Source organism: Dunckerocampus dactyliophorus, chromosome 16, assembly GCF_027744805.1.
Source record: "Dunckerocampus dactyliophorus isolate RoL2022-P2 chromosome 16, RoL_Ddac_1.1, whole genome shotgun sequence".
In the NCBI taxonomy this organism is placed as follows: domain Eukaryota; kingdom Metazoa; phylum Chordata; class Actinopteri; order Syngnathiformes; family Syngnathidae; genus Dunckerocampus; species Dunckerocampus dactyliophorus.
Window position 1 is genome coordinate 5,826,508 of NC_072834.1, and position 27,372 is coordinate 5,853,879.

A 27,372-nucleotide genomic window follows, 5' to 3' on the forward strand; every position below is an offset into this window, starting at 1 on the left:
CTACAGGTGTGTGCGTGTCAGGTACGTGCCACGGGGAAAATGTACGCCTGTAAGAAGCTGGAGAAAAAGAGGATCAAGAAGCGTAAAGGAGAGTCCATGGCGCTCAACGAGAAGCAGATTCTGGAGAAAGTCAACAGCAGATTTGTTGTGAGCAATTCATACTATTTCAACTTGATTTTATACACACTTGAAACAGATACTCTAAGGAAGGTGACGACAGAAGTTAAGAGGACATAACATTTCATCCAGCATTCATCCATCGGTTCATATTCTACCGCTTATGAGAGGTCGGGTCGCGGGGGCAGCAGCCCCATCAGGGAAGGCCAGGCTTCCCTCTCCCTGGCCACTTCGTCCAACTCCTCCAGGCGGATCCCGAGGCGTTCTAAGGGAGACCCCAGCCCACCTGATCCTGTCCGGTCACTACCCAAAGCTCATGACCATAGGTGAGGGTAGGAACGTAGATCGACCGGTACATTGAGAGCTTTGTCTTTTGTCTCAGCTCGTTCTTCACCACAACAGACCGACACAGAGTCCGTATCACTGCAGACGCGGCACCAATCTGCCTTTCGATCTCACGTTCCATCCCTCCCTCATTCATGAACTAGACCCCGAGGTACTTAAACTCCTCCACTTGGGGCAGGATCTCATCCCCGACCTGGAGATGGCACTCCACCCTTTTCCGGGAGAGAACCATGGACTTGGACTTGGAGGTGCTGATTCTCATCCCGGCTGCTTCACACTCGGCTGCGAAACGATCCAGTGAGAGTTGAAGGTCACGGCTCGATGAAGCTAGCAGGACCACACCATCCGCCCAATACTGCAGCCACCAAACCAGAAGCACTCAATGCCCTGACTGCACCTACAAATTCTGTCTATAAAAGTAATGAACAGAATCAGTGACAAAGGGCAGCCCTGGGAGTCCAGCCCTGACTGGAAACGGGTCCGACTTATTGTCCACAATGCAAACCAAACTCTTGTAAACCAAGGGAACGGGAATTAGGTGGACCGGTACACCATTTTCCCAGACTTCTCCAAGTCCACAAAACACATGTATTAAAGTCCCCTACTACACATTACTACACATGTAGTAAAGTGTGTGTAAAGTTGGTCTACAGTTCTACGACCAGGAGGAAAATCACATTGCTCTTCCTGAATCAGAGGTTCAACTATCTGGCACATCCTCCTCTCCAGAACCCCTGAATAGACCTTACCAGGAAGGCTGAGAAGTGTGATTCCACGATAGTTGGAACACACCCTCCGCCACACTGATCTGCCAATCCTGAGGCACTGCCCCCGATGTCCACGCGATGATGGAGAGTTGTGTCAACCAAGACACGCCCACATCATCTTGGGCCTTAAAGAACTCGGGGCGGATCCATCCCCCCCGGGGCCATGCCATCAAGGAGCTTTTTGACAACCTCAGCCCCAGAGATAGGAGAACCCACTGTGGAGTCACCAGCCTCTGCTTCCTCTTTGGAAGACATGTCGGTGGGATTGAGGAGGTCTTCCTTCCACCGGCCCACAACATCTCGAGTCAAGGTCACTGCCACACTACCCCCCAACATGTCCGAGTTTTTGCCTCAAGCGACCGGCAGAGCCGCGAACCGCTTGACCTGCTGGTACCTGTCAGCTGCCTCCGGAGTCCCATGAGCCAAAAAGGCCGATATGACTCCTTCTTCAGCTTGACGGCATCCCTTACAACTGGTGTCGACCAACAGGTTCTGGGATTACCACCACAGACACTGACCACTTTATGGCTACAGCTCCGATTAGCCGCCTCAACATCGGAGGCACAGAACATGGCCCACTCTGACTCAATGTCCGCCGCCTCCCTCGGAACATGGTCGAAGCTCTCCTAGAGGTGGGAGTTGAAACTCCTTCTGACAGGGGACTCCGCCTCTGATTTCATCCAGCAATTGGAACAAATTGGATTTTCCATGTTGAATCAGAAGTGCTTGATCATATCCTGAGCACATTTAAGTCATCCACTTTACATTACACATTACATAGCACATACAATTCATCTCAATGCATAAAAGTCTCTGAAAAGGCTCATACAAAAAAGGGCAAAATGTGATTAAGCATTTATTGGTTTGTGGGTTTTTAAAAATTGATTTGTCATGAACTGCTGAATGTGACACCCTGATGCAGTTTGCGTGAGGACACACAGCAGCTAACTTGGATTCACATGAACCCGTTTCTTTGTTTCTGGGAATCTTAGGGTTATATATTCATCCTGCAGCCTGACCCTCATGACAGGCAATCCCCTACCTTAAGAAATTCTTTTTATATTGCTCACACACATGCACACACACGCACACACACACACAAGCTGATTGTCACACTGCGGTATGAAAGAGATCTTCAGTTCATTATTGTAGCACCAAGTTCACTAGTTACATGAACAAATAATATGTTGCTGCGGTAACTTCAGGAAAACCGTGGTCTTTGTTCTTGCATATCTGCTCCCTCTGTGCATTGAAAGAAGATTCCCTTTGGGCTCTCGTAGCGTGAATTGCCACTTTGATCACATTGCTAGGAACTTTCCGGCACAGCAAAAGGGTAAGCTAACATTAAGTGTGTCTCTTTATTTTCTCGCATTGTACTGAACTAGGAATAGCAGCTGGTTTTGTCCATGGGGACATGTCAACAGCGAGTAGAGCCGAGGAGATACGTTGCTGTTAGGTTCAAACGGTCCCATCAATTCACAGCATTTATTCGGGAAAATGCCATTCATGCTGTGATTTAAGTCTAAATCTAAAGAAACGGAATCAAAACTGCTCAAGATGTACCTCAGGGATCCATCCCAGAGCCATTTCTATTTTCTCGCTCAGGCTCCTTCTTGGAAACACACCAAAATATCTTGTCACGTCTATGCTGATCATCTGTATTTTGTATGGCTCTTTCAAACGGAGCTCTTTGCTAACATTTCAGGCTAGGTCAAATGAAAAGACTCCCTCCATTGGTTTCAATGCATTCAATATCTGCAAAAACCTGCAGATTTTCTCACGGACATCATCAAAGACGTTATTCACTGGTCGTTTGCACCCAAGCATCTACATTCTGCTAACAAGTCCCTCTTGTATTCATGCACGATCACAAGAAAGAGTAAAGAGATCATTTATAATACAGTTGCTGCCCCAGGATTGTGGTATATTTTACAATCTTTTCATTTAGACCGCCGTTGCATTTACAAAAGCATACAAAAGCATTATTATTACTTTCCAGCAATTTAGGAAGACTACATTATTGGGGAAACTAAAGTACTGCACGGTACTGTAATTCATGATAATAATCAATTGTGGTCTACAGACCAATGATGTCATTGGCATGTGCCAGCCGCATCTAATAGGCTGTTTGACAGATATAGCCATCATTATAGACATGATTTTGCAATTGAACCACTAGTCTCTGTTAAATATTAAATTCTGTCCTATGTCCAGGTAAGCTTAGCGTATGCATACGAGACCAAAGACACTCTTTGTCTCGTGTTGACACTCATGAACGGAGGTGACCTCAAGTTTCACATCTATCACATGGGCGAGGCAGGTTTCGATGAGAAGAGGGCAGTTTTCTATTCAGCTGAGATCTGCTGTGGCCTGGAAGACCTGCACAGGGAACACATCGTCTACAGGTGAGAATGTAACACTCTCACACGCCGATGTTTTGTCCCCCCCCCCGTCTTATAGTCTTTTCTTCTATTTGTGCCACACAGAGATCTCAAACCAGAAAACATCCTGCTGGACGACTATGGTGAGCATGGAGTAGGGAGGTGGCACTTTATTAAATGTATGGGCTTTTGCAGTTTTGACAGTTTAAGAATTGTAGTAATTATCATTTATTTTACTTATAAGTACCTTTCAAAACACTCGGGGCCACTTTACAAACCAATATTAAAAATGAAAAATATCAATGGAGAAAATAATATTGGTGATAGTAATTGAGAATTTTCAAAATAATAAATTCAGAATGAAAAGGTGTCCTTATTAACTATTGAATAATGACAGATTGAATAATCATTAGATTTTATTAATACTAGCCTTTCAGGGGCATTTATCAGGATGATGGTAATAATAATAATAATAATGATAATAATTCATTATTTTTCTATGCCGCCTAATCCTAGAGTGTCATGGGCGTATGCTGGAGCCTATCCCAGCTGCTGGGGAGAACATGCAAACTCCACGAACCAAGATCTTCCAGATCTCCTCACTGTGTGGCTAAAAATGCTAACCACTAGGCCACCGTGCGGCCCTGATAATAATAAAATGTTACAAATAAAATATCAGAAAATTATAAAGAAAATACAATAACTGTGGCTAAAAAACTGAATGCAGTCCAAAAAACCCCCAACAAATAAATAGTATATTTATTTGAAAGCACCTTTACAAGGGCCCATGGTAACTTACAGTAGGGTTTTTAATACTGACAATAATGACTTAATAATAATAATGTTAGTGTTATTTTTCTGTTCTATACAGAAAATAAAGCCTGACAATAATAACCATTTTGATAGGCAGCATCCTTTCTGCCAGAAACAGCAATCTGACTTTTGGATGTGAAACATGACTGGGTAGGCTGTTGCCTCAGCATTTCAACTGTGAGTCACCAGAGGGCGCTCTTTCCCAGGAAGAATGGTTTCATTTGAAACCAGCAATTCAGTTACTGTTTTGTGTGTGGTGTTTAGGACACATCAGGATATCAGACCTGGGTCTAGCCGTACACGTACCAGAGGGCCAGACCATCAAGGGCCGGGTGGGAACGGTCGGATACATGGGTAAGACACCTTCAGTCCATCTCTGCTGGACAAAAATGGTTGTCGTCTGGTGTCCAGATGGTTTTATTGGTCTTCTCCGGCAGCTCCGGAAGTGGTGAAGAATGAATCTTACACCTTCAGCCCCGACTGGTGGGCGCTGGGCTGCCTTCTCTACGAGATGATCGAGGGTCAGTCGCCCTTCCAGCAGAGGAAGAAGAAGATCAAGCGTGAGGAAGTGGAGCGGCTGGTGAAGGAGGTGGAGGAAGAATATTCCAGCAAGTTCTCAGAGGAGGCCAAGTCCCTCTGTAAAGCGGTGAGTAGATACTCAGTGCCTTCCTACGAGTCGCTTTAGAACAGGTCTGGGTCGGCCAAGCGTCTCAGTCAAGCCCACCGGGCATTTCCAAATTCCTTTTTTTTTTTTAAACCTTTAACATTGAAACTGTAGCCGGCAACATGACTTGCAGTGCTACTGTGGCACGCTTGAGCCGCCAGAAGGATCAGATGCAATCTGTAGCTTGTACAACAAAGCGATCCACAACGTCAACACTCAAAGTAACCTACCTACTGCACCATGTGGGCATACAAATAAATGTCTACGCACAATACCCATGCCAAAAAAACACCCTTATATTCTGCCGCAAGGCATGCTGGGTCGTTGGTGGTACTCTTTCTCCCAACATTTTGCAGGGTTTGTTGCATTTTTGCTTGATTGCAAAATATGTCGAGGAGGTCGTCAGAGAAGTAAACAAGGAGGAGTTAACATACTCTTGATATCCAATGTTTTATTGTTCGTAGTTTATAATGTGGTTGCAGCTGGACTACCCAGCATGCCTTGCGGGCATTTGGAAATAACAATTTTTAAGTTACATGTTATGTTTAGCGCTTAGTTTTTGTTTATCACCCACTTAGCAATTGTTGATTTATGTGATGCGTTAACTTGCTGTGGATGTGTTGTGTTTTCGTTTCATTGCACCGTGAGCAAGTATGTCGTTCTGTTGGATGACCACCTATACATAGAAGGCCCCCTCCACCAAATTTTTTATTACAACGTGGCTCGCGAGTGAAAAAGTTTGCCCACCCCTGCTTTAGAATGATGTTTTGTTTTTTTTATCCCAGCTGTTAGCTAAAGACCCCAGAGTAAGAGTGGGCTGCCAGGGAGGCGGAGCTTCAGAAGTCAAAGCACATCCCATCTTTCACTCCATTAATTTCAACAGGCTGGAAGCAGGAATGTTGCAAGCACCATTCATTCCTGATGTAAGTCCTAAAGAGACATACCCAGCCAAAAAAACAAAAAACACACTTAAACTGTGTATTTTTCCACTTGTTGATGTGTGTTTGCAGCCACAGGCCATTTACTGCAAAGACGTGCTGGACATCGAGCAATTCTCCACCGTGAAAGGTGTGGAGCTAGAGCCGAAAGATGAGTCTTTCTATAGCAAAGTGTCCACAGGCAGCATCTCCATTCCCTGGCAGAACGAGGTACTGTCAGACATTTTCAGCAGTATGAAGTATTTTAACAGCGATGACTGGTTCATTTCTGGCCTCTAGATGATAGAGACAGAATGTTTTGCCGAGCTAAATGTTTTCTACCCGGACGGGACCGTTCCCCCTGACCTGGACTGGCGAGGACAGCCGTCCCCGCCGCCCAAACAGGGACTCCTGCAGCGGCTGTTTGGCAGACAGGTTGGTCCACTCGAGGGTGGCACACACAAGAACACAAAGTACAAACAAAGTACATTTGTGTGTGTAGTTTGATAGGATTATTAACATGGCAGACAGAAGGTAGTACTTTCATTGTGATTATTTTTCTGTAATATTTTCAATATATTTTATTATATTTACATCATATCATGTGTTTATTTTATAATGATATATTTTGTATAAAATAGATTACAAACACCGTCGAGTGACCTGCTTACTGGCGGGACTTACGCTGGTGGTACGTGGGCTCCAACTAGTGGTATTCAGGAACCTCAGAGTTTTGGTTTTAAAATAAAAATAAAATTATATTTAGGCCTTTTAGGTGAGGTATGAGGTTAGTCGAACCTTGGCTACAGGAGGTCCTGGTCGAGTAACACTGGACTAGCTTTACACCCTTGCAAGGGTACTGGAGGGTGTCCCTTACGGGGTCTTTCGGCATACCTTCTGGACAAGGACCGGAGAAGGAGCCTGGTCTGCACTGCCGGCAGTAAGTCAGGCTTGTTCACGTGAACGTCGGCCTCGGCCTTTTGTATGCAGCGGATTCCTGCCAACATTTGAATGCACTGCTAGCATTTTATCCCGCCTCTTCCTGATTTGAGTACGCCAACGTAACACGCGCATGTAGTGTTGTCAGTAGGGATGTCCCGATCCGATCTTCAGGATCGGGATCTGTATTTTGAAGATCGGATAATATCGGCTTCCGCCTCGAGAACGGGCCGTTCCGGTTGCCGTACAACGTTCTTAACCTGCGGCAATGTGCCTCAAAGCTGGTTGCCACTCGACTCCTGGCACCCGCAAGAAGAAAACGCAACACCAGCATGCAGACATGTCCATGGTGTACCGTGGTGAAGTTAGTTTCACGTTGGATATTGGGCTCCGTAGCTACAGCGGTAGTTCCCCCTCACTGTGACCGGACTGCTGTGTCATGGTGTGGGGAGCTCGCACGGGAAGTCAATGAACTACTAATGCTTCGAAGAGAGTTTGTCAAAAAAAAAACAACAAAAAAAACAGTCATATATTCTAAATCACACCATCTATAACCATGTCAAATGATTAGTCCTATCCTGAAAGTATTTTGCACGGCCATTTTTTCCAATTTTATCTTTTACTGGATGGACTTTTATTAGATTAGCGACCTGACTCACGGAGGTTTGTTACAAAAGCCAAACAATATTGTTGGTCATGCTGTGTAATAAAAAAGTAAATCCAGTGCTTTGAAGAGCTATTTTCATAACCATATTCAATTACACAAATTCATGTTTGTAACAAACGCTTCTTGTTAAAAAAAAAATCGGATCGGATTGGCAAACCTATGAAAAAAAAAAGGGATCAAATCGGAAGCCAAAAAATGTGGATCGGGACATCCCTATCGTCAGCTATTTGGCAAAGTTTAGCTGATGTTAGGCTATATATTCAATGATGGGCACAAAAAAAAAAGTAATTTGGAGCAAGTTGCATACAGTCCCTTTATGGGCCATCACCACCAATAAACCTAACTATCTGAGCAGCGAACTACCTACTTTATGTCCACCAAGTTTAGAGACAATCGGATAAGACTTTGACATTTTTGACCTTACCGTTACGTTGACCCTACTACGACACTCGTATGGCTATGAAACCCAAGAAGCTACATGGAGAATGTCAAGCGGTTCTGTGCCTGTGAGAGAGTGAAAAGCAACAGAGGACGCGACACATTGTGCTTGGTTTTTGTTTTTGGCAAAATGTCCTGACAAACACTTTGTCTTACTCTCTATTGCCCCCCCCATAGGACTGCTGTGGCAACTGCAGTGACAGCGACGAGGAGCCAACCAGGCTGTGACACACACACACAGACACACACACCACAGATACCATTTCCGTTTACAACTTTTTGCACATTTATATTTTAAAAAAGATAGTCTATCTCTAAATGTCAGAATGTATTTTCAGCATAGCCATAATGTTTAAATGTTATTTAAAAGAGTGTAAAATATCAGCCGAGACTCGTGGGATTTATTTTTCATCCTCTCTCCCTGCTGGCTCCAACTGGAACATTGGCTGGCCTGCTGTAAAAGTGCCTTGCCGGAGGGCACAGTGACAGTGCTTACTAGAGAGGGCGGAGCCTTTCCCAATTTTGTCCAGGGAATAAAACTAGTGACTTTTAAAAAAATGTAACCTCTTCACTTCGCTCCGCGGTGACCAACCTTTGCTCTTTATTTTTTTGCCATTTTATTTCTTCTAATTAACGCTCCTTAAAGTGTGTCATGAAGTCGTCTGCAGATGTTTTTATAGAAATATACTTTTTTTCCAACATGGAGAGAATTCTTCTTGTCAGTTTGATATATCCAACGGGATGCAACTGTACAGAATGTGTCTATTAAGCCTACTTTGCTCATGTTTGTTTGTTTAAAATATGAACTAGTTGGACTGTGAGAATGAAGACATTGTCACCTCACTGTATGACTTGCAACGCATTTTCGACGGCCATAGTTCTGACAAAAGCACATTCTTTTTTTGAGGATGCTATGAAAAAAAACAAAAAAAACTTGATGTACTTATATGTAAATTATGTTTATTATAGCTGGCAAGTGACCACAAAAGACATGACAGTGTTAGGGTCTCACACACACACAAACACACACACACGCACACACACACACACACACAAAAAAGTCATTCATTTTCACTGAGTGAACTGACTTTCACTTTCACGGAGTAAAGTTTTCTTTTATCAAAAAAAACAAACAAACAAAAAAAAACAGGAGTGAGTACAAAAATAAATTGAAGGTTTGGCCCCAAAACTTGTAATATTCTGAAAATACCCTCGTATGAGTACCAGTAGGTAGGATTTTTCAGAGGAAACAAAATAAGCTTGTTATATTATTACTTGTATTTTGTTGCAATGATCCAAAAGTCCACTCTAAATATTATGAGATAAAGTTGTATTTTTATGAAGGGGGAAAAGATGTACTTCAGAAGTGAAACAATTTTTTTTTTCCCTCTGGACTTTTTTAGCATAAAATGCAATTGCATTTTTTTTTCTCGTAATCCAACATTATTGTCATAATATTGCAACTTTTTACTCACATTTACACTTTATTCATGAATATGAAGCCCTTTTTATTGTTATATTACAACTTCATTATCTTTAAATGACCCTTTTTTTCTTATAACATCACCGTTTTCTTGTAATATTTTAGTAATGCTTTAATTTTCTTCTGGAAATAAGACTTTTTTTGTTTGTTTTCTTCAGTGTGGACAATATTTGTACAGCACTATGCGAGCGTGCGTGTGTTGCTGTCTGGTCATATGTAGTGCAGCCACTAGAGGGGGTCAGTGTGTTGAACATATCTGCAGGTAGTGTGTCACTGTCATCTTTCTCAGGAGGACATTAACGTCTTTGTCATTCAATGATAACATTGAAAAGTGAAAACACGTGTATAAGCTATAAGATGTTTGACAGTCGATGCTCCAGAAAGTCCCCACACAAAAGAAAGGCTCCGCTAAGTATTCGAACCCTGGACTCATATGGGGCATGTCTACAGAAAGGAAAGTGGCTTCCTCGATGACAACGGCCTTGATTTGAACATATTCATATGATGAGCTGGGAATGTGAGCAGACTGCAATGTACAATTCACTGTAAAGTAATTGCTCTTACTGTATGTTTTCTGTGTTTTTTTATCGGACAAAATAGACTGATATTTGGAGGAACAAGACACCAAAGCCACACTGAAATGTTGCATATCATCCAGTAATGAATACTTTTGTCCTTTTTTTTCATAAAATGAAACAAAAGATTTTTTTTTTGGTTACACTTAATGGGTGTCAAGCCAACACTTGCAAACCAGTGATGTGAAATTGAATGCAACATTTTTATTGGTAGATGTAAGATAATCATCACCAGCGGAGTGCTGCAGGGCTCCCTATTAGAGCTCCATTCATTTGCAACTGAAAGTAGAGAACGTTTTCAGCTTTGAATCCACACTTGAAACCGACATAATACGGTACGTTGTGACCAAGAAAATGTTCCAGAGTGCCTTAATAATGACCACGTTTTCAGGCAAGGAAGGGATGGTGAAGGAAATGACCGTTTTAATCATAAGACCCTTCATTCGTACAAAAGCATTTTCACAGAGCAACTTTCCCAATGGAGTCCATGTTAAACGACCATTTTCTCATCCAAAAGGTGCCTTTTGTTGGTGTTTGTGACGGTATCTTGTTTTATAAACAATGCAGATCGACGACTCTCCACACTGAAAAAAGCCAAATACAAAGTGAAAGATGGTCATTTTGGGGGGCCTTGTCAATAAAGGGACATTTTCATCAGGACTGGCTGTAGTTTGCTTCAATTTACGTTGCTGATAAAATACTGGACTCACCGAAGGGTACTCCAAAGTGCCGACTTTTACCATTTTTGAGGCTGGAATTTTAGTTTTAGTGTTGTGGCCAGATCCTTCTCAGCTACGTGATCCAAACAGACTTCCTTTTCCTGACTTCCAGAAAGTTAAAGGGAGGTTTGTTTGGGTTTTTCCTCCTGTAGCACTCCTACTCTGGTTAATACCGACCATGCCTTATGATGGACTTCATGATGTGTGTGTGATGATGACATTTTGGAATTCTTCCTAAAATAAAGGCACTTGCAAATATTGACTTAGTGGTAATATAGATTCATGTGTGGAGATGCTTGATATTGGTTTTCTTAACAATATACTGTACGGATACTGTCCAGCACTTCACAATACGCAACTCGTACCTCAAATTAACGTCAGGTCACATCTCGTGCAATGAACACATTGTGCTTCTTTTATTGTGACGCCGCTCGATGCATTTTGCAGACAAACGCTGCTGTGTGCAAAATAAGACACGCTGCAGCATGCAATGTAAACACTAAATTCACAAGAGAAGAAGACAAAGCCAGGGGGAGGGCTAATGTTTACGCCTACAAAGTGACAAACTAAGCTACAGAAGCTGAAATAAGTCAATTATGTGGATACAATAAAAACGTGCCTGTTGAATAAATGTCAGGATGTACCCAAATAAGAGATTTTAATACGTGACATGATGCCTGGATGCATCCCGATGTGTAGAAGCGTACCAAACAGCCAAACTTCATTTTGTATTCACAAATGAATGAAAATAGACTGAAAATCGTGTTTGTATTTAGTTAGTCAGTGGCTGACATAAATAGTGTCTTAAGTAAACAACTCTTGCTGTCTAAAATGCTGTACAACATTTCTCAATCCACACAGTTACATTTGCACATTACTTACAGACAAATAGTCTCCAAGGCAGGGGTGTATAAGTATTGTGGAACAAAAAGCGTCCGGTATGCTCTGTAGCAATCAATCCGTGTGCCTAACTGCTCGTTTTAATTAATTTTTGCGGCCACTGTCGCCAAAAAAAATAACCACCACAAATACGTACATTTAACTCTTTCAATACTAAAGATGTATTTATACGTTTTTAGCAACCCGAACGCCTGATCCTAAAATACGTCTTTTACGTCTTTTTGCACGAGAGGCAAAAAGAGGTGATGATGCAAGTGCACTCTAGAAGATGTCTCTTTTGGAGCAGTTTTAAGTCACAGATACGGCCACAAGGTGGCAGAAGTGCATTTGATAAAATCTCAACATGGATCTTTTGCATGTAAAAACACACTTGACGGCAAGGAGGAAGTGAAAGAGTGCGGAGGAGTGTAGTGTAGCGTGCAGAAGGTTATGCACTGTAGGGAAATTTTACACCCTGTTAGCATCCTATTAGCTAGCTTACAAAATGGCAACCGGAACCCGAAGTGACATCATTTGTCTAAAATGTCATCAGCGGTTGACTCTCAAAACTTTACAGTTATAGTTACACGCATAAAACAATTTTAAATACATCGAAACGAAAGGAATAAATGAACATTTAAGGTTACTTTTAACTTCACTGAAGACCACTGTTCCCAAAGACACAACGTGGCAGCAAAATCAACCACCACCATCTTCCTGCTTTTGGTCACGTCAAGAATCACGTCTTCAATAAAAGGTAAAAGCAACCTTAAATGTCCATTTATCTCTTTCATTTATCATTTATATGCATGTATATGCCTTTCAAGTTGTTTTCTGCATGTCAAACTATTGTGTTAACATGTTGGCTTTCTGGAACAGATTAACCGGATTGACATTATTTCTTATGGAAAAGAAATGGTTTGGTTTATTGATTCGGAATGATGCTAACCAAGGTTCCACTGGATAAGAAGGACTTTTAATTAGTGGAAAGCAGACAAACACAACATTTTTAGCATCGCATGTCAGCCATGTTTGTGGAATACATCCAGTTCGGCACACTGCTAAACTTTTCATACAATTTTCGACAAACTTAAGGTAAGAAAATATTGTTCTTTCTGGCCTGACTCTTTAAATAGGTTTGTTAAAAGGTCATCGGGAAATGCTCAGCCACGATTCCCGCTGCTCCTTTCATGCTAAGCTAACCTATTTGTATTGGTGCTAATAAACCAGACTACCAGTGACTTATTCATCTCCAAAGTTCCATTATCACTATTTTCTCCTTCTCGACTCATCACCTGACATAGAGATTCGTGATTCATATGTGTGATTACACCTCGCAGCGCCACAAAAGAAACCCTTCCAAATATGAGCATCCCGTCCTTCAGAGGGGAAAAAATACGACTGCGTATCATTTTCACTCGGGATGAGTGGTCCTGCTGGGTTTCATCATCACAGTTTATAATCACGGAGGAGCAGACGCAGGCGGGCAATTAAATTAACTGTAATTAGCTGAAGGATAGAAGTGCTCTGCTGAGATGTGTGCACATGAAGCAAGAAGGCTTTCGTGCCTACACGTTTTTTTTTTTTGTACCTGCTTTTCCATGAAGATTTTATATACAGTATAAAGATCAATTTCCATCCCTCCTCCCCCACATAAAAAACAACAAAATTGGTTAATAACAAATTACTTAAAGTTATAAAAATAAATCTGCTTTTCAAAAAATATTACAATAAATTACAATTTGAAAAATAAAATAATAGTTAGTAATACAATTACAAGAGATAGATACTTTTTTTTTTATCTCCAAGAGATAAATAATAGCCACGTTTCTTAAAAACACTATTATATTTTATTATATACAAAATAAAAATGGCATTGCTATTAACCTGAAACAAAAATGTTACTTTCAAACATATAATAGTAAAATTTAATAAAACCATATATACAAATTGTTATTATTCATTTATTTGTAATTATACTGTATTATATATGTATTATACATATGTACTATTTAAGTATAATGTATAAGTTATGTAAACAATACTTAAATAATAGTACTGTTAACTGTATCTGTTTTCACATTTAAAAAAAAAATGTGTTTCAAATAAAAAAATGTAAAAACTCACTTTAGTGCGACATGCATTTTTGCTGGTCAGCAACAATTATTAAATTGTTTAATTATTGACAAATTAGACCAGGTTTACCCCACATTTTTTAAACTCTCCAGGCCCCCCAAACTTATCAAATGAGATCATGAATCCTCAAAACGTCAACATACATTCAAGAAGCTCTGTGCGTCTACTTACATGGCTTGGGCTGCGTTTGTGTCAGCATTCCCCCTCTTTCATCTTCTCCTGTGTTACTATGGCAACCTCAAAGTCTGGAGGCATCTAAATAAAATGAATAGATAGGCACAAGTGAGACACACGCGTACAGTTAACAAAAACACGTCCTCCTTCAGGCTGCTGTTCATTTGCTTTTATTTCACGCCTGAATCCCTGTTGTGCGGCGAAGTGATTGCGTGCTGATGATGGAGGAAGGGATTTAGGGTTAGAGGAGGCTTCAGTAATCACCATCGGAGATGTGAAGTGCCGCTCTAGCAGCTGGGGTGGGGGAATTGAGTCAAATGCACATTATAAACGTCACAAAGCTGCTTTATTAAAACGCAAAGACTCCTTTTTAGCAGTTACGCTGGATTGTAACAGTTGTTCACGTATGACGTCATGCGGTCACATTGGCCGTGAGCAACGCTCACACATCAGTCGCAGGCGGCGTGTGTGGACTCCAACAGTGGGAAGCACATCAAACCACTTTAGAGGAGTTTCCACACAACCACCGACACCACCTGCCGTCCGCCACCGATGGCTCACTCGGTCCATTTTTAGACGCTCCATCGGGATATAGAAAGCAGAAAAGCAATTGTTACTACTTTGTTTCCTCGCCTCGGTTGTTAGGGACGTGTTTGTTGGGAGAACAAACGCCTTGGCCGTGTTACATGTGGCAGACATACTGATTTGTGGATGAAAATCTATTAATGCAGAAAATGTCATGTTTTTTTTTGGGAAATTAATTGATGCACAATTGAGTTAACACTATCTGCACAACTAGAAAACTGTTAAATAAGATTATTAAACACAGAATGATTCCTCGCTGGAATATGGAATGGAATCCTTCAGTAAGAAACAAAATGATGCTCGTTGGTCTGCCAGTTTGACTAGCAGGCTACTGCTAGTTTTTGATTCTGGTCACTGGGAACGGTTCCATCGTGACGTAAACGGCAAAAAGAGAAAACTATAACCTCGTCGCTGCGCTCTTGGGGTAATTTTGGGTGGCTGGACACTCCTGGGAAGGTTCACCACTGTTCCATGTTTTCGCCATTTGTGGATAATGGCTCTCACTGTGGTACGCTGCAGACCCAAACCTTTAGAAATGGCTTTATAGCCTTTTCCAGACTGGTAGATCTCAATTAATCTCAGTTATGTTTTAACATACTCACTTTTTCACACAGGGCGATGTAGGTTTGGATTTTTTTTCTCCCTTAAAAATAAAAAACTTTCATTTAACAACTGTGTTTTGTGTTTAGTTGTGTTGTCATTGACAACATGCGAAAAAAAAAAAAAAAATTCAGGAAGGGGGCAAACACTTTTTCCACACACTGCATGTCATTGTTTGTGACGATCACTTCCTCGTACATGGAAAGCGACATAAGACTAGATTGTTCCCTTTGTGATTCTGCAGCGGGATGAATGGTTCCATCTCGACTCAAATGGCAAAAAGATCAAATCAATTCTTCTAATTCAATGAGTCTCGCCACCTACTTGGTAAATATTCCAGAGAAAAAGGTTCAAATGCCTCTTTGTAAGAGTGGCTTGGTGTGCCCTCGTGTGCTTTGACCAAAAAGTGAAAGACACTGAGAAGAATTTTACTTTTGTTTGAGAGCTCTGAGAAGGTTCTGAAGGAGGGGACGCGTGACCCTGAAATATTTGGTGTTTGGCAGGCTGATGTCGGGTTTCCCTGAAAACAGGAAGAGGTGACGTCACCACTTTGGAAGGGCTGATCAGCATGTTAATGAGCTAATCACAAGGACTGGAAACAGTCTAACGTGTGGTCCTATAAGTGGAGTCTGTGTGTGTGCTGTTGAACAGACTGATCTTTATGACGGTAGGAAAGAGGACAACAGCTTCAGTGTTCCATTAAAGGTCTGAAAAGGACCATCAATACTGTGCGTGTGTGTGACTGTGACTCAACCAGCGGGCGGCCTCTTGCGTGTCAATCACACGGTGCTTTGTCATCATCGCCACAGGTTTCACCGATGTGATTGGAGTCCACTTCGGACTCCAATCACATCTGATTTCTCATCTATTTTTTTCCCCTCCACAGCCGTAATCCGAACAATTTGTGTAGAATTTCTGTGACTCATCCAATGATTGGAGCTAAGTATCGTTTAAATATAGTACTTTTTTATTGAATCACATCAGTTAAAAAGAGATCGAAATTAAATATGTTAAGTTGAACACCAACATTAGTCAATATCATTCGATTGGGCTAGCAAACATAAATGTCACAATTGAATTACTAAACTGTATTAAATACAAAATACATCATTATGTAATCTATGTAATGACCAATATTCGGCCCTCAGCATCGTATCTGGTAACCGAACAGCATGGTTGGTGTAAATTTGACACTTGCCGGTAATGGCGCTGCAGAGCACGTGGTGTGTTGGGCGTGCCCAGGTGACACCGAAGAAGTGTCAGCGAGCGTTAGCAGGAGGCTAACATTTACGTTAATTAACTGTCAATAAATCCACGATACTGTATAGCCTTCCAAAGTACTCAAATAAAAAGGCAAAACTCATTTTGGTTGCGTGCTTTTTGTTATTCCACTTCCAAAATATCATTAAACCAAACTGAAAGCCTCATACTGTACTCGTTCGTGAGTAGGGGAGGGCACCCTCATACATCCCCAACTGTGAGCGGTACTTGCCCATCAGCTCCATTGGTATTCTCATCATCAATACGAACACACGGTGTCACGAAGCCAGAAGAGAAAACGGAGAAGGGAAGGAGGGACTTACTGGAGTAGGACAAGGAGACGCGAGGTGAGCCTGTCAGCGCCTCCTCCTTTTCAGCCTTAACGAGCGCAGCAAGCCAGGCTCAGAGGCGGAGTGATTATCAGACTGGCGGAGTGATTATCAGACCGGTGAACCAGGTGGAGGGCAAAGATAGTGCGTCAACCTCTGAAGAAGGTGAGTTTACCTTCTAAATGAGACAAACCTCTAAAGGCTACATTTTTACATTGCCACTGCCTTGTAAGAATGACGCCGACTATAACGTCTTAATTTGCGATTCATTGGTATGTTTAGTGTGAAGGTTTGACGGACGTGGTGTATTTTCAATGTAGCGCCACTTCATTAGGTACTCCCACCTGCACTAGTGGGATCCAATACAAGAGCTCTATCAAAAAAGTATACCTTTAAAGACGAATGCCCAGTTTTGATTGGAATGGATTTTTATTATTGTGGTTGTAGTTTGGAGTTTTCTAGAACTGTACTGCATTATCCACAGAGCTGTTTCAACTATTATGTTTCCTTTATTTGCATTGTTAAGGCATGGTTACTTTACGTTTTACACGCATAAAGGCTGAGTTTTTGGTGCATCTTAGTATTAGATCTGATTAGATTATGTCTTCATATTAAAAAAAATGCCTCTTGACTGATTGTCACTAATCCGCCATCAGAAAGACATTAAACAGCCAAGTCGATTCGAGGGATAATGATGATGGGGGTCGTTGACATTTTAAGCCTGCGGGACTTTCTGTTCCTGGCAGCCTCATTGCTACGGGACTTTTAGAGGAACAAAGCCTGTTAAAAAAAAACAAAAACAAAGAAAGAGTCCAGACCAGCGTCTACACTAAGACGAGGTTCTCGTCATTGTAATGAGACAGAAGCATTGTGGTGTTTTGTCTTAAGCTTGGCAGCCTTGTTGGTCTCCAGGAATCCTTGGCATGCTTTAAATGAGGAGTACACACACACACACACACACCAAATAGAAAGGTGTTGTTGTATAAAACAAGTTTTGTGGTGCCGCAACGAAAGGAGCGTGTGAGAATTGATATTCGGTTGCCATGGAAACTCCAGGTGTCTTGTGGCAAATACTTTCAAAACAACTTTTCCTTTTACGACATTTACCACAGCAGTCATTTTGACATTAAGAATGGAAAGACGCATACAGTGAGCAGGATTACGCCCCCAAAAATAAAAGTTTTCTACACAGATTCTCAAATTTTGGTGAGAATCTGGATAAAGGAGAAGCTAGAGGAATTTGTTTACAATATTTGAGTGACCATGGCCTCCAGAACCTTTGGGCATTTTACAAAATTCCCTTGACTAACTATGAGGACATTTTTTTTTTTAATGAGATGAGAGGATCTGTTGTTCTGAACACCTGTTTCCATGCCAGTGTAGTATGTGGAGCAGCATCATGCTGCCCGGAGGAGTTGTGTCATTTTGCCTCAATTGCTTCAAGATGCGGTTAATCAGCAATCAAGTCACAATACACAATTGACAGAATTGTGTTTGCCCATCCCTTGAAACGAACATGGTACTGCCCAGCAGGAAACAGGAAGTAGTAGCCTGCTAACCATGCTACAAACAAAGCATTGGTAATGGTTTGTTTTGGACATGCTTAACGTGCTACGTCGCACAATTCAACGATGAAATCGCGTCGGAAGAAGCAGGGCTTATTTAACTTCTCAATGTTACAGCTGAATAAAGGCATTTTAGCGTTGCGGGAGGATCAAATATATATTTAAGTTGAGGAAAAAAATGTGGAATACACTGCAGTCCTGCGGTTCTCATCTGTCCTTCTGTGGGTTTTTGTAGAGCACCACGATGACGCCTTGAAGGTGCTGGACTCGGATTGGGTGAACACATTTTGATTGGGCGCCAGCCGGAAGAATGGATACACTCCCCACCACCTCACCTTCATTTGGCCTTAAGGACAACTGCAATGACTGGGTCACTTGGTGTCAGGTGTTCTTACAGAGGCAGGAATTCACATTCGGCGCTGTGGAGAAAATGTGCGCCTGAGCTTGAGAAATTCAGGGGGGGAAAAAAACCCAAACTTCACCTCTGTAGCAAATTTTGCTTCCTAATTTGGAGCAGTATTGACTACAGCGGGCCATAACATCTGAAACATGCTATATTCATGGATCTCACACAGAGGAGGTCATTGATCTGCTCATGCTGTTTTTTTTTTCCTTTTGGGAAAAATGATTTTCATGCTGCGTTTTATTGACCGCTCTCAGAAAAGTGACATTATTTCATTTCTTTCATCGAGTCCACAAGCACGTTATCTCGGACTAGTACCAAGGAGACAAATAGTCAAGTAAGAAAAGGACCAGAGGAGATTTCACCCACCCATAAATCCCCACCTCACCGCCATGGTGATGTCTCAGGGCACCTACACCTTCCTGGCCTGTTTCGCCGGCTTCTGGTTGGTCTGGGCCTTCGTCGTCATGCTCTGCTGCTTCTGCAGCTTCCTACAGCGCCGGCTCAAGCGGCGCCGTGAAGTTCGGCTGAGGGAGCAGTGTCTCCGAACCGTGGAGACTGAGCCGCTCACTTGTCCCGCTTCGGCGTACCCGCCGCCCGCCGCTCCTCAAGCGGCACCGCCGCCTTCCCAGCAGGTGGCACCGCAGTTCTCACTGTCGCCGCAGCTTCCGCTTCAAGTTCCCCATCCTTTGCCTGAAGCTAACTGGGTCAGCATGCCTGGTAAGTGTTTGCTCCAATTATCGCCTCTATTCAATTAACAGAGTTTCTTATAGTCATTGGGTGCGTGGTCTATGAAAGCAAATAACCACTAGGGTCTCTAATTTGGCACAACCCCCCCCCCCCCAAAAAACATAATTAACAGCATTTTAAATGTCATGCAGCTTTACCTACCTCTGCATGCTCTTTAAAATGTTTGACTTTAAACTCCTCCACGGTCTTTGACTCCCAAGGTACACCTTTTTTTCCAACCAAAACATAAGAACACCTCTACCAGCTAGCAGATGTTACCAATAGTGGTTTAAAAGAAAAGATGAAACAAATAAATGTCCAGTTTAACTTTGTAAAAATGTAGTTCGACCCGAATAAGATAACTGGTGTGCGCCCTAGTGGAAACAGTTGGGAGCAAGGTCGTTTCTCTTCCAGCATGACCCAAAATAACGTCCATAAAGGCGTGCTGGGGTGAGTTTGGTGAGGAAAAACTTTGACAAATGTTCACAAATTCCCGACAAACCGCAAACTCCAAGTTGAACTTTCTCACATTCTCACTTCCTGTAAGTTATGATGACTCGGTGTGTCAATACTTTTGTCCAGACAGTGTAGTACTAGTAGCTACTGTACAATTTTTCCTACCAGGTGGTATTCAAGTAAAAACAACAAAAAAAGTGAAAAGCAAAGAAGAAGTGATAAAAAAAAAAAAGAAAAAAAGCATCAGCTGCAGTCGGTGATGCTGGCTGAGCAGAAGACCGTCCGATAAATGAGGAATACAAAAAAAGGCGTCACGGCCACAATACTGTCAGGGTGAGACTGATGAAGAGAGGGTTTTAGTATCCAGGCAGCAGCCAGCCTGAAAGACAAGCAGGTCCAGATGGAGCCAAGAGGAGTTAAAAAAAACAAAAACTGTACAAGTACAGGGAGGACAGGTCCACTTCATCTTGGGAGTCACTTTTTACACATGGCTGACCTTTTCGGGATTTGTTATGTGCTTGACTGTCTCATGGCCACAAGAGGGCCACACAAAAAGCTTCAACCAGCATCCCAAAGAACAATTGGGGTCGTCGTCTTCTTCTTTAAAGCACGTTTTTAATGAACATTCTGAACTCCTCTTTCCATGCCAGTCTTGAAGATATATAGGCCTTAGCTGACGTCACAGTGTTCTTTTTTTATTTTTATTTTTTTTACACAGCAAACTAGTTCACTATCAACGACACAAGCGCTGCACTCGTGTATTTTATACGTTCTAAAATGATGGTAAGAAGCTAAAGAATCTATGCTAATGAATGCATATGTGCTAAGCGCTCTTGCTGATAGCTTATGACAACACAGTCGCCCCTCGATTGCCGCGGTGGAGTGTTTCCAGACGCAACCATGATAACCGAATTTCCGCAAAGTAGGAATCAATATTAATAAACAGAATATCCTCGTAGTTAGAGCATCGAAAACCTATTTGTGACTTTCCAAATACAGTGTTTGCCATTATTAGAGCCTCGTAGACATGAAATAACACCCCTATAGTCACCTTTACACTCCAATCATTCTTTGATTACACCACATCACTAACATGAAGGCTACGGGATCACTGCAGGGACATAAGAGACGGCCGCCGATCACAGCGTATAGCAAGCTACCGAGCTAAATAGTAAGCTACCGAGCTAAATAGTTCGCCTTCAATTTATTTGTTTTAAACTTAAAAAGTGTTTCAAATGGAGCGGGGAAGAAGGACAAAGTATGAGGCCAATAAAGTACCACTTCCACTCTTATTATGTCGGACATGCCATGGCTGACTCACCAATGTAACATTACTGATGCCTAGTGAACAGAATGCTACATGACTTGTCTTTCAGTTTTTTATTTTCTATTACAACCAACCATCAAGCCCCACTCAGTGACAGGTTTTCATCGCTGCACCGTGCAGGGATTGCCACACCGACATAAATAAAATCTTTGAAATTAAACCGTATTAATGCACAAAATAATCGGCAACCGTACTTATTTGTTCATAGGACGCATACACGGCACGCACACACGGCAATGAACAAGATCGTGTGCTGTCTCCTTCCAGCTTTCTCCTCCGTACGCCATTGCGCCGTGAGGCATTCAGTCGTACTCGTAATTGAGAGTGCTAGGCGCTAGTTAGTGTTTTATTTTGATTCACGTACCCCCTATTAACATAGGGACACAGGCGGTAGGTGATTCGGAGCAACAAAAGACACTAACAAGAGATGCATATTTGTACAGTTACGTCAGTGCTAATGCTATTGCTAACAGTGTCTTGGCTGATCAGCAACATTTCTCAACCATTGTGGTAGCCAAGTCACGATTAGCAACATCACAGATGCTACTTCTACATAGTGTGACTTTAATAATGGCCCTGCTTGTCATTGTGCTGTTCCCATGTTCATCCAAACCAAACATCTTTAAAATAAAGTGGTAAATGACTGTTTGCAGATGACAGCAGGCAAGCGTAGCGACAAACTCTGAACAGTAACATTACTGCTAATGTTGTTGCTGAGAGTAGGGGTGTCCTGGCTGGCCCAGCAACATTTGTAAATCACTGCAGTAGCCGAGTCAGGGTCGCCATAGCAACAACCGAAAAGCCAGTGTACAGTGTAGCTATTTTTACGTTGCGCTGAAGGTCACATTTGTACATATGGTGACTTTAATAAAGCTTGAATAAAAGTGTTGTTACAGGTTACATCATAATACAGTATGACTTTTTCATGGGGACAATTTGGAGCGAGCTAAAGTGAGCATCAACTAGCTCCTGAAAGTGTGTGTGTGTGTGTGTGTTTTATTTTTTTGATATTTTTTTTGCGAAGCGTGATGGAGCAGCGGCGGGACGGAAGCCAGGTACGCACACACATTTGGCATCCATAAATACGACATCCAGCGCCATGGCAACACTTGAAACAGATGCTGTCGTTCAGCGCACAGGGCTAGATATAAATACAGCATGCGGAAACAAAAGTGCACTACATAGGAGGTGCAAAGAGAGCGCGCCTGAACGAGCCATGAGGCTGTGTGTGGGCAGCATCGGAGTGCTGATTTTATATAAAAGTGCTGCGCCAAAGGAGCACGGTTGTGCTCGCTGGGCCAGGAAGGGAACTAGAGACACCACAGGGCCATCCGTGACTATTAGCTGGTGGATGTGCAGGCACTTTGGAGTGAAAAGGGTCACATTGGAGGTAAATTACAGCAGGTGGGACTGATGCTAATGAGCAGACTAATGACTGCTAATGGCCTCATGACTGCAGGATTTACAAAACCTAGTAGTCAGCAATTAACGGATAGCGTCCATCCATGCCGCTTTCTATGCCGCTTGTCCTCCGATAGTGTCCATTTCCGACTATATTAAGCAATGCTTTTATAAAATACACAATATTTGTTAATGGGATGTCATTTGCTTCAAGACACCACGAATATTAATGAATCGGCGTACATTTTTTTATTCATTCTAGCTTGGTTTTGCTTCCGCTCAGTGGCCATTTTGCATTTAAGGGCCAAGTAGGACCCAGCAGATGGCACCGTGCTGTGGAGAAAATATCTACAGCAGTATAGTAGTACTGTAATTGCAACAATACAGGTAAAGGGCCGCACGATGTGGTTAGCATGTTGGCCACACAGTCAGGAGATTGCAAAGATCTGGGTTCGAATCTCTGTTGGGCATTAGCATGTTAGGTTAATCGTCGACTCTAAATTGTCGTTACGTACGAATGTGAGTGTGAATGGTTGTTGGTCTACATGTGCCCCTGGCAACCAGTTCAGGGTGTACCCCGCCTCTCGCCCAAGTCAGCTGGGATAGGCTCCAGCATACCCGCGACCCTAGTGAGGATAAGCGGCATAGAAGATGGATGGACATACAGGTAAATTAAAACTGTCTACTTGCTGGGTTGTCCGTGTCCTTTCCCTGCTGTGTGAGGCAGTGGGGACTTATGCCACCACTGTGTTGCCATGGGAACACAATAGTAGGCTTATCTGCCTAATGAGGGCCATTGGTCGTGAAGTGGTTCACATACGCTGACTTTTCTGCAGCTGGTACTAGTCCAGGATGTAGTTGCTGGGAAACGCTCTGTATGGAGTCCATAGAGTTCTGCCTTGCAAACACGTAAAAGCAACTACTAGGAATATACTGTACTATTACACCAGAGTGTAACTTGACATCATCAACAGTCCTCATCTTTACATGTTACAGCTTTATTCAAGCGAAATCAAGACTTCATATTTGATCAATAGTAACTCTTTCTGACAAAATCTTAAAAGGAAAATGACACTTTTTGGGGGAATTTTGCCTTCATTCACAATCCTTATGTGAAACATCAACACATACGGTATTTCTTTCCCTTTTCTGTGCGCTCTAACGAGAGAAAACGAGTTAGCATGAGCCAGCGAACAATGCACGTCATGGGACGTACCTGTTTTGACACTAAAGCCCAAACAAAAAAAACCCTCAAAAGAACGCCAACAGTGTTCCATTTACGTAACTGACCTGGATATTAACCAAGCTGCAGCGGTAGTGATATTGTATCAGCTGACACGAACAACTATATTTACCTGGCGGAGGAACACAACCCCTTGCTCGTCTCAGCGTCACTCACGACGCCTCAAGCCACTGGAACGGGACAGACGGAAGAGCGGATACTACTGGCTCTCATTTTCGCTACGAAGACTCAACAGGATGCTAGTTTGCTGTCAGCATTGTTTACCTGAGGACTGGAGCACAAGTCATGCGCTGGAAGACACAGCCATCTGAATGAGAGCGGACATTGTAAGTGTCGTCGCTGTTAGCTCCTATGGGCTGTGTGAAATCAATGCACCTAGGAAAGAAGATTCGGTAATATTTAAAATCATCAAAATACGGCAAGATACTGGAAGTATTACATGTTATCGTCAATGTACTTGTTATTGCATGATCACAGCATGTATATAAAACAATAAAACGTTGTAAGGGTTTTTTTTAGAGGGCTTCATAGTCGAAATAGGTACCTCCCATGACGACTTTCAAGTTGTTCTCATATCATGAGATGTGTATACAGTGTTCCCTCCTTTTTTGCGGGGGATAGGATCCCAAAATAGTCCCCAATTAGTGAAATCCGCGAAGCAGCCAACTTTGTTTACAATTATTATATATATGTTTTAAGGCTGTGAACATTAACATTTTCTCACATTTCTCTCGTTTTAACACTCTCACGTTCAAATTTCGTTTCAATTTTAACGACCAATCAATTGACTCGGATATTCACTCCTCTGACCGTGGCTCGTCCTGGCGCCGTTCGGTTGTAGCGTTTCTGTATTCTTGTTAAAATATATTGCTCCTGCCGTCATCCTCCTCCTTGAACCAAAGATTCATTCAGCCTGTTAGCTTCTTATATTGTTTATTGGCAGTTAGCAGTTCAGTTAGCTAGCGGCTATTGACCACAACAGGAAACGGCACGAAGGAGATTGAGTGACAATGGTCTACAGCCAATCAGGACACAGAACACAACGTACCAGTTCTCCCTGAGCCAATAAGGACTGTTGTGGCGCTATAATTGGCCGGCCATTGTATACTGTGGGTTCTTAATAAACACATACTGAGACTAGGTGGAGCCGCAACACCCTCTACTGGTAGCAGCAGTAACAGACGCATACAACAGAGCACCGATAGATGGCTCAATACGCGTTCATATGCTGTTAAAAAAATGCACTTAATAAAATATGCGAAACAGCGAATCCGCGAAAGGTGAACTCATAATTTTTACTTGTTGGGATAGGCGCCACAGAAAGCTGCCTAGTAACAAACAGTGGCCTTGCGAACATGTCACAGCCATTTTGTAACAATTGTCAACATTATTCTGCCCAATACCACACTAGCATGGAAATAGGAGTTGAGAACATTCAGAGAGCACATAATATTGTATCCTCATTGTCATTCTCTGTGTTCCAGAAGCAGATCTATTTGGAAAGCCACCATGCTACGAGGAGGCAGTCCTAATGGAAGACCCTCCGCCTCCATACACTGACGTCCTGTCAGAACCCCGAGGGGGCACCTACCTGAAACCTGCCCCGCTTCGAGCCGCGCCGCTGCCTCCCAGGGAACACCAGGACCCCAGTCCGGCGTTCCCATCAGAGACCAGCAAGCCTCCACCACCGTCGTCATCAGTGTTCTCTGAGCGGGGTTACTCCTCCCTGATTCGCCTGCCTTCATCTCAGCGCTGGGACTCTTTGGGCCACCTGCTTTCCAACATGGAACTGAACCAGTACAACCTCACCCCTCCGGGGGCTCGCTCCCTGCAGGCGGGCGCCGCCATGGCAACCATGCCTCGCCAGGAGAACAGGACCGGTGATCTTAGAGGAAGGATGCAGGGACTTCACCACAGGGACTTTCAAGGAGGGGTGCAGAGGCTAAGAGGACTGGAGTCCAGTTGTGGTTTGCCCACAGCTTTCCCTCTGCTGGGGCGGAGCACTGCTGTCTAGGCCGACAGTGGTTTTAGGACACTTATTGAGGCAAATAAAGAGGCGGCGGACTGACACCGAGCGTGGTGTTTTCATCGAGCATCCTATTGTTCCACGGCAGCCGTTGCCATGGCGTCCGGGAACTGTGCGTTCCCCATGCCGACCTCTCTCCTCCTCTTATCTGTTTTTCGGAGGACGAACACACAAAAAAAGTTGCTAGCCATGCGGTATATAAGACGCTGCTTATAGGTGTGTCCTGTGTACTGCCTTTCTCACCGAACGTAGCTCGGTTGCATTCTTTAAACGCTTTGTGACACCACACAGGCATTTTAAAATACGTCAGAATAAAAGTCTTAAAAAAGCCAATTGTCTTACTTTCCCCCACACCGTTCAAGAGCAGCCTGCAGCCTTCAGGCTGATGAGTCACTGATCATCAGCTTCATTTAGCACCCTTTCTCCTTTAAAAATAAACAGAGAAATGGATCGTGCAACAGAAAAAGAGCATCTCAGCCACTCAAGACACTTTATAAATTGTCAATTCAATTGTGAAATCTAACCATTTTCATTTCATTGAGTGACGCCCATCAAAAAAGTGGTGGTCGGGAACAATGATCTAATTAGTTGTAGTGCGATTTAAGTGAAATGAAAATCATCTTGCATGACCAATTTGTGCATTTAATGACTTATGAATGTGGTTGCTTTTAATTACACAACCGCAGCACATCGACAAGCACCATGAAACGCAACATGAAAAATCTGTCAGTCACTCGAGAAGTGGTGGGCGGGACCAATGATCTGATTGGTTAAATAAATTGAGCCTATAATATTCTCTAATAGATGCATCTGCATTAAAAATACAAAAAATGGCACTACTTTAAGATTCAAATATTTTTTTTAAATCAAAATTTAGATTTTTTAAAAATTGTTTTTAGCGCAAACGCCTCCATACATCTACCTTTTTTTTTTTCCTCTGAAAAATTTAGGAAAAAAACAATTTTACTCAAATATTTCATTTACTTATTACCTACATCAATCACAAAGCTCAAGGGCAGCATAGAGGTCATGTTTTTGCCAGCGTTTATTTGGTTTTGGTTTGAGTTCAAAGTTCTGAATGGATTTTGATGAAATTTTCCAGAATTTTCGGCAATGGGATAGGGAAGAACTGATTACATTTTGGGGGTGATCCGGATCACTATCTGGATCCAGGTATTTAAAAACATTTTTAAACATTGCAAGCTAGGACCATTTTGGGCATTTGTGTATATAACGCCACAAAAAAAATAGTCAGAGCACTTGTTCGGGACATTTACCATTCCTGGTATATCATGCTAGGTGTTAGCATTGCTAGCATGCTCACATCAGCATACTAACATATTTTTTTGCTATTTTGATGGATAGACACATATATAAACACCACTATCATGCTAGCTTGTTAACATTGCTACCATGCTAATATTAGCATAGTAA

The 27,372-nt window shown here is 42.5% G+C and overlaps 2 protein-coding genes and 1 long non-coding RNA gene across 5 annotated transcripts in view; 2 read left to right on the top strand and 1 right to left on the bottom strand.

Annotated features, from left to right (window-relative positions):
• The window catches only part of grk6 (G protein-coupled receptor kinase 6), a 24,056-nt gene extending 13,962 nt beyond the window's left edge, over nucleotides 1–10,094 (top strand). Inside the window, exons 8-16 of the mRNA XM_054755523.1 lie at nucleotides 7–147; nucleotides 3,444–3,634; nucleotides 3,716–3,753; nucleotides 4,688–4,777; nucleotides 4,861–5,069; nucleotides 5,873–6,010; nucleotides 6,098–6,235; nucleotides 6,305–6,439; nucleotides 8,226–10,094. Coding sequence (XP_054611498.1) covers nucleotides 7–147; nucleotides 3,444–3,634; nucleotides 3,716–3,753; nucleotides 4,688–4,777; nucleotides 4,861–5,069; nucleotides 5,873–6,010; nucleotides 6,098–6,235; nucleotides 6,305–6,439; nucleotides 8,226–8,276 — 1,131 coding nt within the window. The 3' untranslated portion in view covers nucleotides 8,277–10,094. The remainder of the gene's footprint in view (nucleotides 1–6; nucleotides 148–3,443; nucleotides 3,635–3,715; nucleotides 3,754–4,687; nucleotides 4,778–4,860; nucleotides 5,070–5,872; nucleotides 6,011–6,097; nucleotides 6,236–6,304; nucleotides 6,440–8,225) is intronic.
• LOC129169275 (uncharacterized) lies at nucleotides 8,883–25,858 on the bottom strand. Of its 2 annotated transcripts, XR_008566399.1 has the most exons (5): nucleotides 24,723–25,858; nucleotides 24,177–24,287; nucleotides 24,025–24,082; nucleotides 14,012–14,095; nucleotides 8,883–10,690 (listed from the first exon to the last, which is right to left on the bottom strand). It is a non-coding gene; the product is annotated as an uncharacterized LOC129169275 (long non-coding RNA). The 2 variants fall into 2 exon arrangements; XR_008566398.1 differs by lacking the exons at nucleotides 24,025–24,082; nucleotides 24,177–24,287; nucleotides 24,723–25,858 and adding an exon at nucleotides 16,783–17,279.
• Nucleotides 16,649–26,609, top strand: LOC129169271 (proline-rich protein 7). 2 transcript variants are annotated; one of them, XM_054755525.1, is made up of 3 exons: nucleotides 16,649–16,953; nucleotides 18,589–19,476; nucleotides 25,400–26,609. In XM_054755525.1, exons 2-3 carry the CDS (start codon nucleotides 19,149–19,151, stop codon nucleotides 25,924–25,926), a joined length of 855 nt encoding a protein of 284 aa, XP_054611500.1. In that variant the 5' UTR covers nucleotides 16,649–16,953; nucleotides 18,589–19,148; the 3' UTR covers nucleotides 25,927–26,609. The 2 variants fall into 2 exon arrangements, with proteins under 2 accessions (XP_054611500.1, XP_054611499.1); XM_054755524.1 differs by having other exon boundaries at nucleotides 25,397–26,607.
• The last annotated feature ends 763 nt before the right edge of the window (nucleotides 26,610–27,372 follow it).

What these genes read in the sequence shown, in the direction of transcription:
- LOC129169271 (XM_054755524.1), top strand. Translation starts at nt 19,149, where the DNA reads ATGGTGATGTCTCAGGGCACCTACACCTTCCTGGCCTGTTTCGCCGGC. An exon ending in TAACTGGGTCAGCATGCCTG is followed by an intron (nt 19,477 to 25,396) that starts GTAAGTGTTTGC and finishes TCTGTGTTCCAG; the next exon opens with AAGCAGATCTATTTGGAAAG.